The sequence below is a fragment of the Lipotes vexillifer genome, unplaced genomic scaffold (assembly GCF_000442215.2).
Source record: "Lipotes vexillifer unplaced genomic scaffold, Lipotes_vexillifer_v1.1 scaffold808, whole genome shotgun sequence".
Lineage (NCBI taxonomy): Eukaryota > Metazoa > Chordata > Mammalia > Artiodactyla > Lipotidae > Lipotes > Lipotes vexillifer.
Genome location: NW_006786020.1, coordinates 745,538 through 761,623, shown reverse-complemented (window position 1 = coordinate 761,623; position 16,086 = coordinate 745,538). Strand labels below are relative to the sequence as shown.

The following is a 16,086-nucleotide window of genomic DNA, read 5'->3' as shown; positions in this document are numbered from 1 at the left end:
CGAACCAAACGCACCCTTTACCAGCGCTGGGCTTGGAAGAATTGCTACTGTATTCCTCCTGCACCCCGCGCCTGCTTTCAGCGCACCCCTGACACGTGGGAGCCCTCAGGAGGGTAGCTAAAAAAAGGGTGCCTACAGCCTGTTTTCCTCCAGCAACAAGAGAACCCTGTAAGCCACGCCTTTCCCTCTCCCAGGCTTCCGAGAACTGGGGAGTTGTGTTTTTTCACTAAGTGGGTTGAAAGCAAGAGTTGATGGGAATTTAACAGGAAGGGCACGCAGGAGCTGTTGTTACAGTTCTTTAAAGCCCATCACTTTATTTTTTATTTAGTTAAAAAATTATCGATGATCTTGCAAAAAAAAAAAGCACATCACTGAGGCAAGAAGTCAAGTGAAAAGAGCAAGTTGTCGCACCTCCTTTCCCACCAACGTTAGGTTTAGTATGCATCTGCATAGGGTTTTTTCTAACCATATATAAATATGCTCTTCCGCAGCTGAATATAGAATCATAGCTGTCAGTGTCAGAAAGGTTTATATACGCACACATAAGTTTTTCTCCAAAAATGGCTTCTGCAACTTGCTGTCTTAAATTCGTTTCATCACACGTATTTTTCTGTCTGCAACCTAGCTCTACCTCATTGTATTTTAAATGACTGCATAATATTGCATTGTGTGGTCATATTGTAGTGTCTGTTTACCTACATCTGTCATTTAAAAATCTTCAGGAGCAGTTTCAGAGACATACCTATCTATGTTACCTTATTATAACCTAGAATTTTACCATAAAGTTCACTCTCTGAACTTAGAAATAATGTCATTAATACTTCTGTGATTTTTTGTAAAAGTAAGTACTGTCTCTTGGGCCATTTAGGCTGTCTTGCATTTCTCCTTGCTGCTGCTTACTTTTATAGGGCAAGAGCTTATTTTTAAATTAAAAATAGTCCACCAGAGAGTTGAACCTTGGGACTCAAGTCAGTAAAATGAGTGATTTAATTTGGTCTGTGCCCTACCACAAATCAAGTTTAAAATAGCATATTCAAATAAGGGTTTGAAGCCGTGTCTGGGCTATGGGTTTTCAGTCAACCTTAATAAATTACTCTGCTTTCAACTACTCCTCATGTAATGCTTACTAATTCACCCAGCCCAGTAGTAGGTTGTTATAAAATTTAGACAAAATAGTTCCAAAATTTTCTTAGGGTCAGGAAGAAGATGACAGCCTAGTGATCAAGAGAAGATTTGGCGATAGGTGACGTAAGAGTGGATATTTGAGGTTTGAGATATTTTGTGGGGCCTGGGTGAGGAGGTGGCAGATGCCCCACAGGGTTTCTGGGGAGCCATCTTCTCAGCCTTTCACTTTCCCCCAAACCTTCAGTGGCTGATAAAAGAAATTATTTTAGATGAATTGCAGGTCACAAATGAGTATTGGATATCAGTCAGCTATCCCTAATTTATTTTTAAAAAGCAGTATCATAAAAGCATTATGTTGCTCCCTAGAGAAAGGGAAAGGGACAGTTACAACATGCTGTCTGAAGTATGAAGTTTCACTTTCAGGATCCAGAATTCTGGTTCCTATTGAAGCATGTGTTCTTTCCTAATGTGAAGTCTCTCTTGAAGAAGAGTCCTCTTGGGAATCGAGGGTATCCAGCGTTTCTGTACATGTCAGTGATTTTTATTTTTTTGCGGTACGCGGGCCTCTCACTGTCGTGGCCTCTCCCGTTGCGGAGCGCAGGCTCCGGACGCGCAGGCTCAGCGGCCATGGCTCACGGGCCCAGCCGCTCCCCGGCATGTGGGATCTTCCCGGACCGGGGCACGAATCCGCGTCCCCTGCATCGGCAGGCGGACTCTCAACCACTGCGCCACCAGGGAAGCCCCATGTCAGTGATTTTTAAAGCTCCCATTCTGTAAGACTGCACTTGGACAAAGCCATCACTTTGCAAGCTGAAATTAAACGGGGTCAACCATCCCCCTGCAGACCAGGAACCGAGCTTAGACAGTAACCTGGGGGCTCACTTTTGTGCGAATGCATATGTGTGAGATTTATAGAGCTGGAGTATGCATGCCTCAACTCTGGTTGATCAGTAATCCAGACTATTGACAGGGCAGCTCAGCCAGTTAGTTTGGATAAACCAAACTTGGCTGGATACAGAGGCTCAGCAAGCAACTGAGATAATGTTTGTTGGGGAGGCTGAGAGCAATAGGGAATGGTGAGGTCTATGGCAAACTTCAGCAAACTAGGTCTGCCTAGCAAGCCCTATGCCTCACACTTGCCCCTGGAAATCACTTGTCACTGTCCCTACCTGCTCTGAGTCTCTCTCATGGGCTGGCTCATGGGAGAAAACGAATGTTGGGTAGAATACCAGAAGCCAGGTCTCAGGAGTTGCCTAGCACTGCCATTGTTTGCCTGAGAGACCACCTCTGGGGGCCTTGATGTCCTCATCTGTAATGAGGAGATTGGACTGTTCAACTTCTGAGACTGTTCAACTTCTGAGAACCTGTACCTTCCAGAATTCCATGAAAAGAAGGGAGGCTCTGTGGAATGCTTGTTGGATGCCCTCTGCGTGCCAGCTCCTTTGGGTCATCTTTTATGAGTTTGCTTTTCTTTTTCGCAGGTGAGGAAACAAGCACCTATAGAGAGGTTAAGTGTTAAGTGACTTGTCGAGATCACACAGTAGACCAGCCCATAAACCTGCAGCCAGAGGGCACACATCCTTTGTACTTACTACTCACTATGTAGGGATTTGGAATCTGAGCTTATACTCTAAGGCTCCAAATCATAACTTGAGGTTGACACCAGTAACAAAATCATCCGACTGGGTGAGTTCACCAGATGGACACATCCCAATGAGACAACATAGATGCTGACTCTAAAATTCATTGGCAGGAATGTTGTAGGGCTTGTGGGGTGAGAAGATCCGGCGGGGTGGCGGTGGGGGGGAGGGAGGGAATAGCCGACAAACCTAATATTTGGGGGGATTTCACCCCAGCTCTGAACTGCTTGTGCTTCAGTTGCCCCCAAAATGGATGTGTTGCCAAATAGCTTCCTTATGTAGGTGTGGGGTCACATAATTAAAGGCCAGAGTCCTGCCAGCACCTTTGATAGAGGGCACCATATGCGCTATTAGCTCAGGTCTCCTTTTTAAAAAAGGATCTCTATCAGAGTATGGCTGTCTGCCACCTGTGGTATTTTTAGTCCATTCTATGGCCTGTGCCACGCCTGAGAAGTTTAGGCATCCTATCCCCTTATCTCAAACCCACTGCCACCTCCGGGGAGCGTGGGTGTAGGGGGAGAAGTGAAGGTTGACACATCGGTGCCCCCCACTCAGCAGTGTATTTTAATATTAGCCAAGTATTTCTCTTCGCAGCCATGGGAAATGCTCAACCATCCCAGCCCACTTACACTGTGAGACGTTTTCTTTCCACTTTTTCTTTGGCTGCTCTAAAAGTTTCTAGCAGCATTATCACCAAATAATTACGGAACTGGAGAGCCTCTGTCAGATTAAGTCTTCCCTGCAGTTGGATTGTGACAGTGTTGTTAGTGTCGCTCAAAAAAAAACAGTCAAATTAGATAATCCAGCTGGAAGTTAAAAGCTCCTCAGTGTGGACTCACCTAGTCAGGTAGGGACAAATTGTAAATACCATCAGGGACAGGTAATGCGAGGGACAGAGGCATCTGACATGTGACCTCAGGTTCGGGTGACGTCAGGGGCAGTGGGGGTGGTTGGGAGTTGGACCACACATGCCACCTTCAAAGAGGGCACCTTTTGCCTGAGTCTGGCCGGTTGGCAGGGGTGGGAATGTGGATGCAGCCATGCCAGACCTTTGGATTTTTTCAAGAAAAGCCAGAGATCTGGATTTTTTGAATGTTACATATCTCAATTTGGGCTTCCCTGGTGGCGCAGTGGTTAAGAATCCGCCTGCCAATGCAGGCAACACGGGTTCGAGCCCTGGTCTGGGAAGATCCCACATGCCACGGAGCAACTAAGCCCGTGCGCCACAACTACAGAGCCTGCGTGCTAGAGCCCACGAGCCACCACTACTGAGCCCGCGAGCCACCACTACTGAGCCCGCGAGCCACCACTACTGAGCCCATGTGCCACAACTACTGAAGCCCATGCGCCTAGAGCCCATGCTCCGCAGCAAGAGAAGCCACCGCGATGAGAAGCCCACGCACCCCAAAGAAGAGTAGTCCCCGCTCGCCACAGCTAGAGAAAGCCTGCGCACAGCAACGAAGACCCAACGCAGCCATAAATAAATAAAATTTTTTTTAAATCTCAATTTTTTTTTTTTAACATTGGCCAAATTCAAATGTAAAGCCAGTACTTGCAGGCCCAACCAACCATGTCTGCAGACCAAATTCCAGCTGCCAGTGTGCAACCTCTGACCTGGTTCTCTTCTAGAAAGCATCCATTGAGCCTGGAAGTTCTCATTTAACTCTGAGCATGCATGAACTTTGGAACTCTGATAGGCCCCAACTGTTACAGCTTATTCCCTTTTCATCTTTGTTTTGCCCAGAGAGAATGCCAACCTTCTGGCCTTTGGGAGACCTGAACTGTTGTCCCATTGACTAGATGTTTGACTTTGTACAAGGCACCTGAGTGCCTTTAAGAGAAAGAGTTGAACTAAATGATTATACCAAGGATCTTTCTTTGCCCTAAAATTTGGGAATCTAGCGAGCTGTCCAAGGGAAAAGGGCACTACGCAGGAGACAGGACTGGGCTCTCATCCTGGCTTTCTGTGACCTCAGTCCGGTCACTACCTCCTTGGACCTTTTTGTTCATCAGTTAGAAAGAACGGAGATAACGCCTAGCTGGTGGGTGCTCTCAGATCAGAAGTGCTGGAGAGGGCTTCGTCACCAAATCAGATGGAAGATGGGTGAGATCACAGTGGTTGCTAGGTGATGGGTGATCAGTCACCTAAAATTCTGAGGGTATAAGCTGATTTGCCAAAACAATTTCAAAGATCTCTTCTGAGCCTCAGTAATTCCCCTAAGACAAAGTCCTTTACTTTGGAAATCGTCCCTGCCGTCCTCACTCCTGGCTGAAGTTGACCAGGTTGGCTCCTAAAAGCCTGTGCTGGCAGGCACTGGGTTCCAAGTGCATTTCTGGTGAGGCTCAAGATTTTCAAGAACAAAGTTGACAGCCTTTGAATATAAAATCAAGAACAGAAGCACCAACTAGGAAAGAGTACCAAAGTTCAATGCTGATTCTGCAGAGTTGGCCAAAGATTTTTCACAGGTCGCCACCGCCTGGAACTAGACTAAATCATTGTTACTTAAAGGTGGTCATTAATACAGGCAGAACCAAAAGGTACAGCAGGTCTGACCTATAAAGTCCCCAGCCTAGGAATGGATTCGAGTTGCCCTTCTTTTTTGAAGCCGCATATAAAGTGCTGTATACAAGTGACTACAGTAAGACCTCAGTGTAAAATGTCTTGAGCCAGACTTGTACATCTGATGAAATTTGTGAACTGTGACATTTCTCATTCCCACCCGTAGGGTCCTCCTCACTCCTTGAAAGGGGCACATAGTCGGTACACATTTGCCAGAGTGAACAGCAGCCTTCAGAGCCATTGTGTGTTGGCTGGTGAGTCACACAGAAAGGCTTCCTGAGCAAATGTGATTTTGGGGGGGGGGGGGGTCTTTTTAAATTTTTTTTAAAATTATTTTATTTTACTTTTTTTTTTTTAATAAATTTATTTATTTATTTTTGGCTGTGTTGGGTCTTTGTTTCTGTGCGAGGGCTTTCTCTAGTTGCGGCGAGCGGGGGCCACTCTTCATCGCGGTGCGCGGGCCTCTCACTGTCACGGCCTCTCTTGTTGCGGAGCACAGGCTCCAGACGCGCAGGCTCAGTAGTTGGGGCTCACGGGCCCAGTTGCTCCGCGGCATGTGGGATCCTCCCAGACCAGGGCTCGAACCCGTGTCCCCTGTATTGGCAGGCAGATTCTCAACCACTGCGCCACCAGGGAAGCCCGCAAATGTGTTTTTATATTAAACCTGAGTGTACTTTCTGATGCTTGTGATACAGAAAATTCCCTAGCAAAGTTTCATCAACTTTGCCCCACGTGTGCATCTTTCTCCATTCGTTTCTTAAAAGTTGGGAAGCTGTCATTCTCATTTCCACTTGGGTAAAGGCTTTATTGTAATGAACTTTACACTGTACAGTGTCTGTGAGTAAAAGGTTATCCCCTTCCCAGTTTTCAGCCACAGACACTGTCGAGATGGATGGAAGGTAACCTGTGTTAAATGTGTGGACCTGGGCCCTGTTTTATAACTTTCAATCAATAAAGGTAGTGTCTTTGGCTCACTCCTTCTTCCCCAAGCTACCTCTTACTCTGGTTGGGTTTTTTGGGGGTTTTTTTGTTTTTTTTTCTGTTTTTGCGGTACGCGGGCCTCTCACTGCTGTGGCCTCTCCCGTTGCGGAGCACAGGCTCCGGACGCGCATGCTCAGCGGCCATGGCTCACGGGCCCAGCCGCTCCCGGACCGGGGCACGGACCCGCGTCCCCCGCATCGGCAGGCGGACTCTCAACCACTGCGCCACCAGGGAAGCCCATCATCATTATTTTTAATGTAGAACACATGGGAGATTTCAATTTGATATTATTTTCCGTAATCCCCACCACCTAGAATAGCCACTGCACCATTTTTGCATAGGTCCTTGCAAACTTACCGCTACATCAAAATATACAAACAAACAAACAAAAAACAACGAAAAACAAGTAAGATGGGAAATCCACATACTATTTCATAACCTGGTTTTTCATCTAACACATTGTGACTGCTTTTCCACACTGATAAATATTCCTTAAGATCCTGTTTAATGGCTGCATAGTATTGCAATTCCATAACTCTGGAATGTTACGGAATGCAATGTTGATGATGAATGTATCAGTTATTTAATCAAACTCCAGTTTGTGGTCATTTAAATCATTCTGTTTTCTTACTGTGTTTAAAAAAATAGAAAAGAAAAGTACTGCTATAACTGAGTCCCTGTGCATAAGAAAATAATGATTTCCTAATGATAAATTCCTAGATGTTGAATGATAGGGCCAAAGGGGAGGTGCAGAAATCAGAAGGTATTGCTCGTACAGCCAAATTGCCTTCTCACATAGAATCATTTACAATCAAGTGCCCACTTCTCTCCAGCGTCACCGGCAATGCGTGTTATCCTTTTGCATTTCTTAATGCTGCTGCCTGCTTTTTCTCCCTCATGTAACATCAGGCGAGAGTTGGCCCCTCCTGATGACCCACTAACTTTTCATCAGGCCCACCCCTGCCTTAGAATCCCCTGCAGCCCCAAGCCCTCTCTTCCTACAAACCATCTGCCTAGCCAGCCATCGCCCCACCCCTCCCACCCCGTCCTTCTGAAACTCTGAGTCTAACTCTGGAGATAGATGTGCCAACAGAGCCCTTCTGAAGTAGTAGGAGCAGAGGAGTCTGGAGGCCTCCCTCAGTGGTGGTGCTGGAGCTGCATTAAAAAGGATGAGCAGGACTTCCCTGCTGGCGCAGTGGTTAAGAATCCGCCTGCCAATGCAGGGGAGACAGGTTCAAGCCCTGGTCCGGGAAGATCCCACATGCCGGGGAGCAACTAAGCCCGTGCGCCACAACTGCTGAGCCTGCGCTCTAGAGCCCGTGAGCCACAACTGCTGAGCCCGTGTGCCACAGCTACTGAAGCCCGTGCACCTAGAGCCGGTGCTGTGCAACAAGAGAAGCCACCGCAATGAGAAGCCTGAGTACCGCAACAAACAGTAGCCCCCACTCACCGCAACTAGAGAAAGCCCGCGCGCAGCAACGAAGACCCAACCCATCCAAAAATAAATAAAAATGTTTTTAAAAATTAAAAAGGATGAGCAGCGGCACGCCCACAGAGGAGGAAGGGATGGAAGATCCTGGTGGGGCTGTATGGAAGGCCAGTGCTTGTAGAAAATGTTGTTTACCTGGTCCGAGCTGGGTGCATTAGCTCATGTTATCCTCCTAATTACTTTGTAAAGGAAGTAGGATATGGTTAGCATCCCCCCTAAGAGATTTGCCCAAAGTTTGTAAGTTTGGGGAGCAGAAACTCCAGAATGTGCCTTATAATTACACATAACCTCCTGCCCTTTCTGCTACCAACTCCACCAGCTGAGGAACGGGGATCCCAGCCTCACGTAGTGGCTTTTGGAGGGATGGCAGTAGTGGTACCAGAAGGGGCCTTTTATTTAACTGGGCATACAGGATGCCCAGTTAAATTTGAGTTTCAAATAAACAAATAATTTTTTGATATAAGTATAACCCAAATATTGTCTGTAACATACTGAGCTGCATGTATCTTTATTTGCTACATCTGACAACCCTACCACTTCAGCCTTCTTGTGAATTCAGTTGCATTCACTGAGAAAAACGTCCAGAGGGATCGTAGCGCCGTTTGAAGGGTGGGCAGGGCAGTGAACGTGATCCTGCAGGTGGGAGCTTGGCGGGAAGGGTGTATTGAGAAAGTCTGGACAAGGCCCATAATGCCTCTCACTCCAGCTCCTACTTTACGGTGCTTTTGTTTGCTTGAACAGAGACTCTGAAGGGACCTTACGAAACTGGTCCTCCCAGCCATTGTGGGGTTGCCTGCTAGCTCGAGCTATGGTCAGATGAGAGGTATATTTGGTCAAAAGTCAACTTTTGTTTAACATTTCCAAGATTAAAAAGAACCCCCTGCCAGCCCAAGGAGTCTTTGTAAGGCCAAACGCACACACACCCCTCCCCAAGAGTAGGACGTTCGCAGATGACTGCAATAATAAGATGCCAGACTCTTCCACCAAGTCACCTTCAGTAAGAAAGCTCTGCCACGTGAGGCTCGTCGACTTTTTCTGAGGCAAAAAAGGAGGAATTTTTGAGCCTAAGCTGTGAATTAGCATTGCCTTCTCCGGAAGAAAGTTTTATAAAGTTAAATGTCAGTATTTTCGTAGCCTCACCACTGTTGGACAGTTCAAGTACTGAGTGACACTGTCTTCTCTGTGAAACTGTTACTGCACTATGGGTAGATAATTATGTCTTTGCACTACCTCATAGCAGAGGGGAGGAATATACCGTTTGAGTTAAGTGAAAATCCGCTGAAGTTCTTAGAGGAAGGATGCTCGACAGACAGATGCAGGGTGAGTATGATTATTATAATAAAGAAGAGATGTCACTTCCTCCTGTTGCCCACATCTGAAATTCTCCACTGGTAATAACAGCCAAGGGCTGAGTAGTAGGTAGTTTTATGGACCCACCCAGAGGTGACTTGGTAGGTAGGTAGGCTCAATGCAAGGTTACACAGGACACTGGGTACTTGAGTTCTAGTCACAGCCACTCTACCAGTGGTTGTAAACACATTTTAAGCAAGAGGGACATATAGCCATCAAAATGACGAAAGCATCATGTTTCCCCATCTATGTAAGGTTTCAGGAAAGCTATAAACACCCCGGCACAAATAGTGTATGTAGATAATGTGATATGCAGTAGATATTCTTATCTAATCTTTAGTCCATATTCAAATTTCAGTGGTTGCCCCAGTAATGCCCTTTGTAGCAATTTTGGTTTCCCAGTCCAGGGTCAGACATTGCATTTGGCTGTCAGTGTGCATTCTGTGATGATGACAGCTTATTTAGATGGAAAGAAAGTGCACTTTGCTTTTGCTTACGCTTACTCCAAGACAAGGTCATTTCTTGGATTTAATTCCAAAGTTTATAAGCATCAACAGCACAATATATATTGTACTTTGTTTTTCTTGAGCCATTCTCGTTTGAGGTGCTGGCAGATACTTTGCTAATACATTTCGCTGTTCCCTAGGAGGTAAGCAGGGGAGGCAGTGCGGTTACCTCACAGTCCCCAGGAGGGACCTGCTTCTGTGCACGGCGCCTCCAGTGTCATAGACTGTTGATTGTTGGAGTCCAGCGAATCATTCTTGAATCGCATGGACTCAGATTTGATTAAATAGGTGAAAAGACTTATTCTAAACCAGTCACAGGATCCATGACCTTAACTAGCATGCAGGCTAAGAATTCTGTTTATATACCCATTCCATAAACAAATATAATATGCCTGCGTTTCTTAGGTAAATAACAGGTGTCTAGTGTTTGACTACGTTTCTGACACACCTCGTCGTGTGTATTTGAGGGTCAAGGTGTCTCTATGCCAAAAAGGGAAAAAACCTTGTCTAAATTCCAGCTTAAGTAAAACAACCTTCAAACCCCACGTCCAGAAAACAATTGGCACTATTTACTGCTTTCTGCAAAGACATCAGAATGAGGCACCGGGTCACATGTTGCCCTTTTCATGGCAGAACGTGTTTGCACAAGACTTTTGAGCCATTGCAACGTGCAGAGTTTCTAAAAGAGAAGTCAGAAATGTTATTTCAACATCGCTTTGTTTCTCACTCTGCTGGGCCATCTCCCCCATGCCACGCACATTCGTTAGCTTTGGGCTCCTGTGTGTGTCCGTGTCTCCCCTAACCTCCCGTTAAAGAGGTTCACCTAAAGCAGATCCCACTCAGCCCCGGAAGAGACGAGCAGATACTTGCCGGTGGAGAAATCTCATTTATAACCATGGATGTGTCCCAGGCTGCAGACAGCCCTCTGCGAAGCAGCCCAGGTGCTTTATCTCAGGAACAGGAGTGTGCAGTGAGGAAGCGGGCGTCTCAAGGAAAGCGGGCATCCTTTGAACCCTCCCCTTGGGTGGGCAGACCCCAGCCAGACTGAGAGAAGGGAAGCCTCAGGACTTTCTTGCCAGAGGCCAGGGAAGGCTGGGAGGGCCTGATTACTGGTTACTTGTTTGTGAGGTACCGCCACCTCATTCCTTAGGGTGGGCTGCTTTCAGGGCTGTTTTTCCTCCTTGCCACCCAAGGAGGAAATTCGTATTCGAACCTGCTTCCAGAAGCAAATGTATCTGTGGACGCTGGGTGTTGTGTGTGTGTGTTCCGTGGAGGGTACGGGGCATCAAGGCAGATGGAAATTGTCTCTTTTTCTCGAGAGTGGTTCTTAGACTGTCTGACTCCTAAGCTGTCGTGTGCCGGAAAAGAGCAGCAGAGGACCCGGAAACACAGGGCTCTGACCCTGGGGTGGCCACCAGTGACGACGTGGCCAGGATGAGTCAAGTCAGTCTGTGAAACGGGTGGAACCAGCGCCCCAGGCTCCCTCCACGCTGCACAAGCCATCAACGTCTAGTTGTGCGTCAGGGCTGGCGTTCCTGAGCTGCCCTGGGTAGCGCCCGCTGGCTGGGCCGGTGACCAGCCCGACCCGCTTCCTGGTGTGGCCCCTCCTCGCGGCTGCGAGTGTGGCTGCCCCGCCGGGCTCTGTCACTCATTGAAGATCAGTGGCTCTCAACTGGGGTGATTTTGCCGCCCAGGAGACATTTGGCCAGGCCTGGTGACATTTCTGGTTGTCAGAACGTGGTGGGTGGGGAGATGCTCTGGCATCTAGTGGGTAGAGGCCAGGGATGCTGCTAAACATCCTCCAAGGCACAGCCCCCCCAAACCCAGACTTATCTGCTCTTTGTCAATAGTGCTGCTGTAGAGAAACCCGGAAAATAAACTAAACTGTCAGTGATGTCCCTGACGGAACCTGGGCCCTCCTCCTCAGTCAGGTTTTATCCCCACTGTTTGCTGTACTGACCCTCTGCTAGAACTGGATGGACCTGCGCCATCCACAATCCGATTCATCCACAGTGAGGCTTCTCATCCGCCCTCTTCCTCAACCTCTCCCCGCTTTGAAATCACCTATCACCGCCCCCCACCCCGTCTTCCTTTGCATAGTTACCTGTTTTTCTGATGTATTTGAGCTGTTTATTGTTGCATGATGTGGCCCCTCTGGCAGCAAACACCACTGGGGGCGGGATCTGCACCACAGAGGTTGGCAGCCCTTAGAAATCCTTGGAGCTTATCGAGAAAACACAAGCCCAGGGACCAGTGCAGTTTGGGTTTGCTTCTCAGTGGCACCTAGACCATTTTATAGACAGTCTCGGGGAATTCACAGACCCTGAGGCCTGCCCTCTGATCCCTGGAGGAGTGCCCCTAATGTAGGCGACAAGAACGTCATTCCAGAACAATGGCGAGACTGTCACAAGTATGAAGTGTGGCACGAGAGCGCATGTGTATGTGTGCGTGTGAGTGCACACACGTTTAAAGTTTAGATCTTTCCTTTTTAGAGATCATCTCTAATCTAGTCGTCCTAACAGTGGTGCCAGTGGTCATGAAGACACACCCTCACCCATGATGGAAAAGAGAAGGAATAGCTTGGCATTAACGTTCAGCTTGTTTAGGAAAAGCAGAGTAAGCACATTAACACTTTAAAATTATATTTATTTAAGTTAATAGAGGCTGTAGCAAGATCTTTTCTCATAAGGTCACTGTCCACACAGATGCTAAGTAATGCCTGGTCTATTCGTGTAATTTGGGGAGGTCCCCTGTTCTCTGTATTTGAGTGGAAGGAAGAGTGTGTGACTTGTAAGGCAAACCAATAATTCAGAATATAAATATTCCTACTTGAGTTACGAAAGAAAAAGTTCTAAAATGATTGCTAGGTGATAAACATTTGTTGTACATTTGACTTCGTGAACCTGGAGTGGTTTGGGGCTTTGGGCTGGGGAAGAGTGGCAGGTGGTACTTTTCTGTACACTCTGTGCCAGAGTTCATCTCATTCCTGGAATTATTCCTAGGCAGCTGTGGTAAACAGCCAATGCTGAAAGGTCTTCAGATCCAAATATTGAGGGCTTGTTTCAGCCAGGAAATCTGCCAGGCTCTGGGCCAATTCTTGCTATTTTTATTGTGTGGATGTGTGTTTTTAAACACCCGGCAGAAGCGCCTCACCCATCACTCACAGAAACCCATCAGAAGGCTCTGTATTCCGAGCCTCACCCTAGATTTAAAACACAGTTAATAGAGGTGTGCTTTTTAGGGCCTTACACTGTTAGGAACACAAACTATAGATATATATGGATAAATAAATTTGTTTCTCCTGATTTTCTTATACCTGTGCTTTTAAAATTAGTCTGTGGTTTTTTTGTTTTGTTTTGTTTGCGGTACGTGGGCCTCTCACTTTTGTGGCCTCTCCCGCCGCGGAGCACAGGCTCCGGACGCGCAGGCTCAGCGGCCATGGCTCACGGGCCCAGCCGCTCCACAGCCTGTGGGATCCTCCCGGACCGGGGCACGAACCCGCGTCCCCTGCATCGGCAGGCGGGCTCTCAACCACTGCGCCACCAGGGAAGCCCATGATCATTATTTTTAATGTAGAACACATGGGAGGTTTCAATTTGATATTATTTTCCCTAGTCTGTGGTTTTGAAAGATGAATACACGATTCCTACGGGCAAAGTAAGTAACTGGTCAACTATTTCTGCCAATTTCTACTGAAGACCGTTATAATTCACTTCAGGCACAGAGGAGGAAGGAGCTGCATCTCTCTCGTTAAGCCACCCTCTTCTTCCGTATTAGGGGAGACTCATCTCCCTAAGGGTGGTAGCTGCCCTCTCTGCTCTGTATCCACTCAGTGACTACAGCTTAGGGTCTCGTAAGGAGAAGATGCTCAGTGTCTGCTTACTGCTAGTGATGAATTCAGCTGTAACGATTAGAACGTGACCTATTTAAAGTTTATAAGGGGTTTATTCCCTAAAGCAAGGTAGGGAGAAGCAAAAACAGCTGTGGGGTTTGGTTTTGTTTTTTTAGCATTGGACATAGCATCTTAGAAAAATGACATGGGGGACTTCCCTGGCCGTCCAGTGGCTAGGACTTGGCGCTTTCACTGCTGTGGTCCTGGGTTCAGTCCCTGCCTGGGGAACTAAGGTCCTGCAAGCTGCCTGGCACGGCCAAAAAAAAAAAAAAAAAGGCTATGTCGTTGGCCCTGAATAAATATACCTAAAAGAAAAAAAACAAAACAGCGGGCACCCAAAAAAAAAAAAAAAAAAAGAAGAAGAAGAAAAGAAAAATGACGTGGCCCTTCCTTCATTTGGTGTCTTCATGTCTCAACAGGGGGCGGGGGATCCGAGTGGGGGAACCCAGATGGCATACCTGCCACCCTGGGCTCGAGGGGGGTGAAGCTAACTTCTGGTTTCACCTGAAAACTTCATTCAGGTTTCCTCATCCTTGGCAAAACAACAGCATAGTACTCTGGGCAAGTGTCTACTTGTGAGCTGATACTCCATGTGGCATCTGGGAATTAACATGGCCATTCTTATGAAGGTTGGGTATAGAAATCTAATTCCTTTTGGCGTGGTCTTGTCTCGTGATAGATGTGATTTATCCATCAGGAACGTCATCCCGAGTGCAGGGAGCAAAAGGTTTTGTTCCCACCCTATTAAGGCAGCGTTGGAGGGAGGGACTGTCAGAAAACTCATCTAGGACAAGCGGCCACTCCAGGACCCACTTCAGTGCCCCTTCTTACCGGGCCTATCATGAGGACCTGACCCACGGGGTCATGAAGAGATGTGCAGTGCACATGGACTTGAGGAAGCGGTCTGGGGAAAGTCCAGCGGGCTCTCTTCTGCCCTGGGCTGGTCACGCCAGCAGCAAGAGGAGGGAACCACAGGGCAGCCTTCCCACAGGCTGCCTGCTGGTCACAATTTGAGCCAGGAAGAAGTGGACAGGGACAATGGAGGGGAAATTATACTCTCTGCAAAGTTGTCTGTAGGGGAAAACTAGTCTGGAGATAACATATATTCCTTATCCTATGCCTAAGCAATTCTGAATTCTTTTAAAAAATTCTTTAAATTCACAGAAAAATAAGGAAAAGGCCAGATTTTCTAGGGCTGGCTTCACAATTTCGTTCGAGACATTTATAGTAAGAGCACTTGAGTTCTCATGTTTTTAAGTGTTGGAACAGGGGCAGGAACGCAGTTCATTCCTGGTTCAGGATGTGCCCCTGATTTTATGCACGGCAGTACTGAGGATGAATAGGCACTGAGACTCTGAAGTCTTCAAGATTTAACTCCTCTCCAGCAAAAGTAGTTGAAATAAGAAATGCAGTTTAAGTCTTGGAAACCTGAGCGGGTGAAGGCTCTTAGAGGTTTGCCCCCATAGGGGCTGAGGAGGCCCGATGTCTCACTCTGACTCTTTCTGTCCCCGCAGTACGCCACCACGGGCTGTTCCCTGACCCTGCACCACACGGAAAAGCCGGAGCACGAAGACATCTGTGAATACCGTCCCTACTCTTGCCCTTGTCCCGGTGCTTCCTGCAAGTGGCAGGGGTCCCTGGAAGCCGTGATGTCCCATCTCATGCACGCCCACAAGAGCATCACCACCCTTCAGGGAGAAGACATCGTCTTCCTGGCCACAGACATTAACCTGCCGGGGGCTGTGGACTGGGTGATGATGCAGTCGTGTTTCGGCCATCACTTCATGCTGGTGCTGGAGAAACAAGAGAAGTACGAGGGCCACCAGCAGTTTTTCGCCATCGTTCTGCTCATCGGCACCCGCAAGCAGGCTGAGAACTTCGCCTACAGACTGGAATTGAACGGGAACCGGAGGAGACTGACTTGGGAGGCCACGCCGCGGTCCATCCACGACGGCGTGTCCTCGGCCATCATGAACAGCGACTGCCTGGTGTTCGACACAGCCATAGCGCATCTTTTCGCAGATAACGGGAACCTTGGAATCAATGTGACTATTTCTACGTGTTGTCCGTGATGCACCGAAATGATTTGGGCATAGCGCTCTATGGTTAATAAAGGTTTTTATAGATGTTTTATTCACTGTATCTTCACAAGTCAAGACCCACAGTTACCCCGTGTTCTGTGTGAACGGCAGCTTCCCATCTGGCATTGGCTCAACAAAGTTCATTAAACTGGGACGGAGGAGGTTGGCCTGTTAGTCATTTGGAGGCTGCTCTGTGACCTAAAATCAACTTTATTATTCAATTTTATTTACTTCCTGAACAGCACCTGACAGGTCGTTCGGGCTCCTCTAGACCCGTATGTTAGGAATCGGAGGCTCTTTCCTGCCTGCCTCCCTGCATTGGTCCCCGCAAGTTGACAAAAGCACAGTGACTGTCAGCAGATTCCTTAAGTTTACTTTTATCTTGTGTTTAAGGGGGTATGAATTGTTTCAATGCAATTTAAACAGTGTTTCTCAAACCAGATGGCTAACCAATGTGCATAG

General features: G+C 47.5%; 1 protein-coding gene across 1 annotated transcript in view; it reads left to right on the top strand.

Annotated features, from left to right (window-relative positions):
- The window catches only part of SIAH2 (siah E3 ubiquitin protein ligase 2), a 16,513-nt gene extending 898 nt beyond the window's left edge, over window positions 1–15,615 (top strand). The window contains exon 3 of the mRNA XM_007458385.1: window positions 15,058–15,615. Within this exon, the coding sequence (XP_007458447.1) occupies window positions 15,058–15,615 (558 nt within the window). The remainder of the gene's footprint in view (window positions 1–15,057) is intronic.
- The last annotated feature ends 471 nt before the right edge of the window (window positions 15,616–16,086 follow it).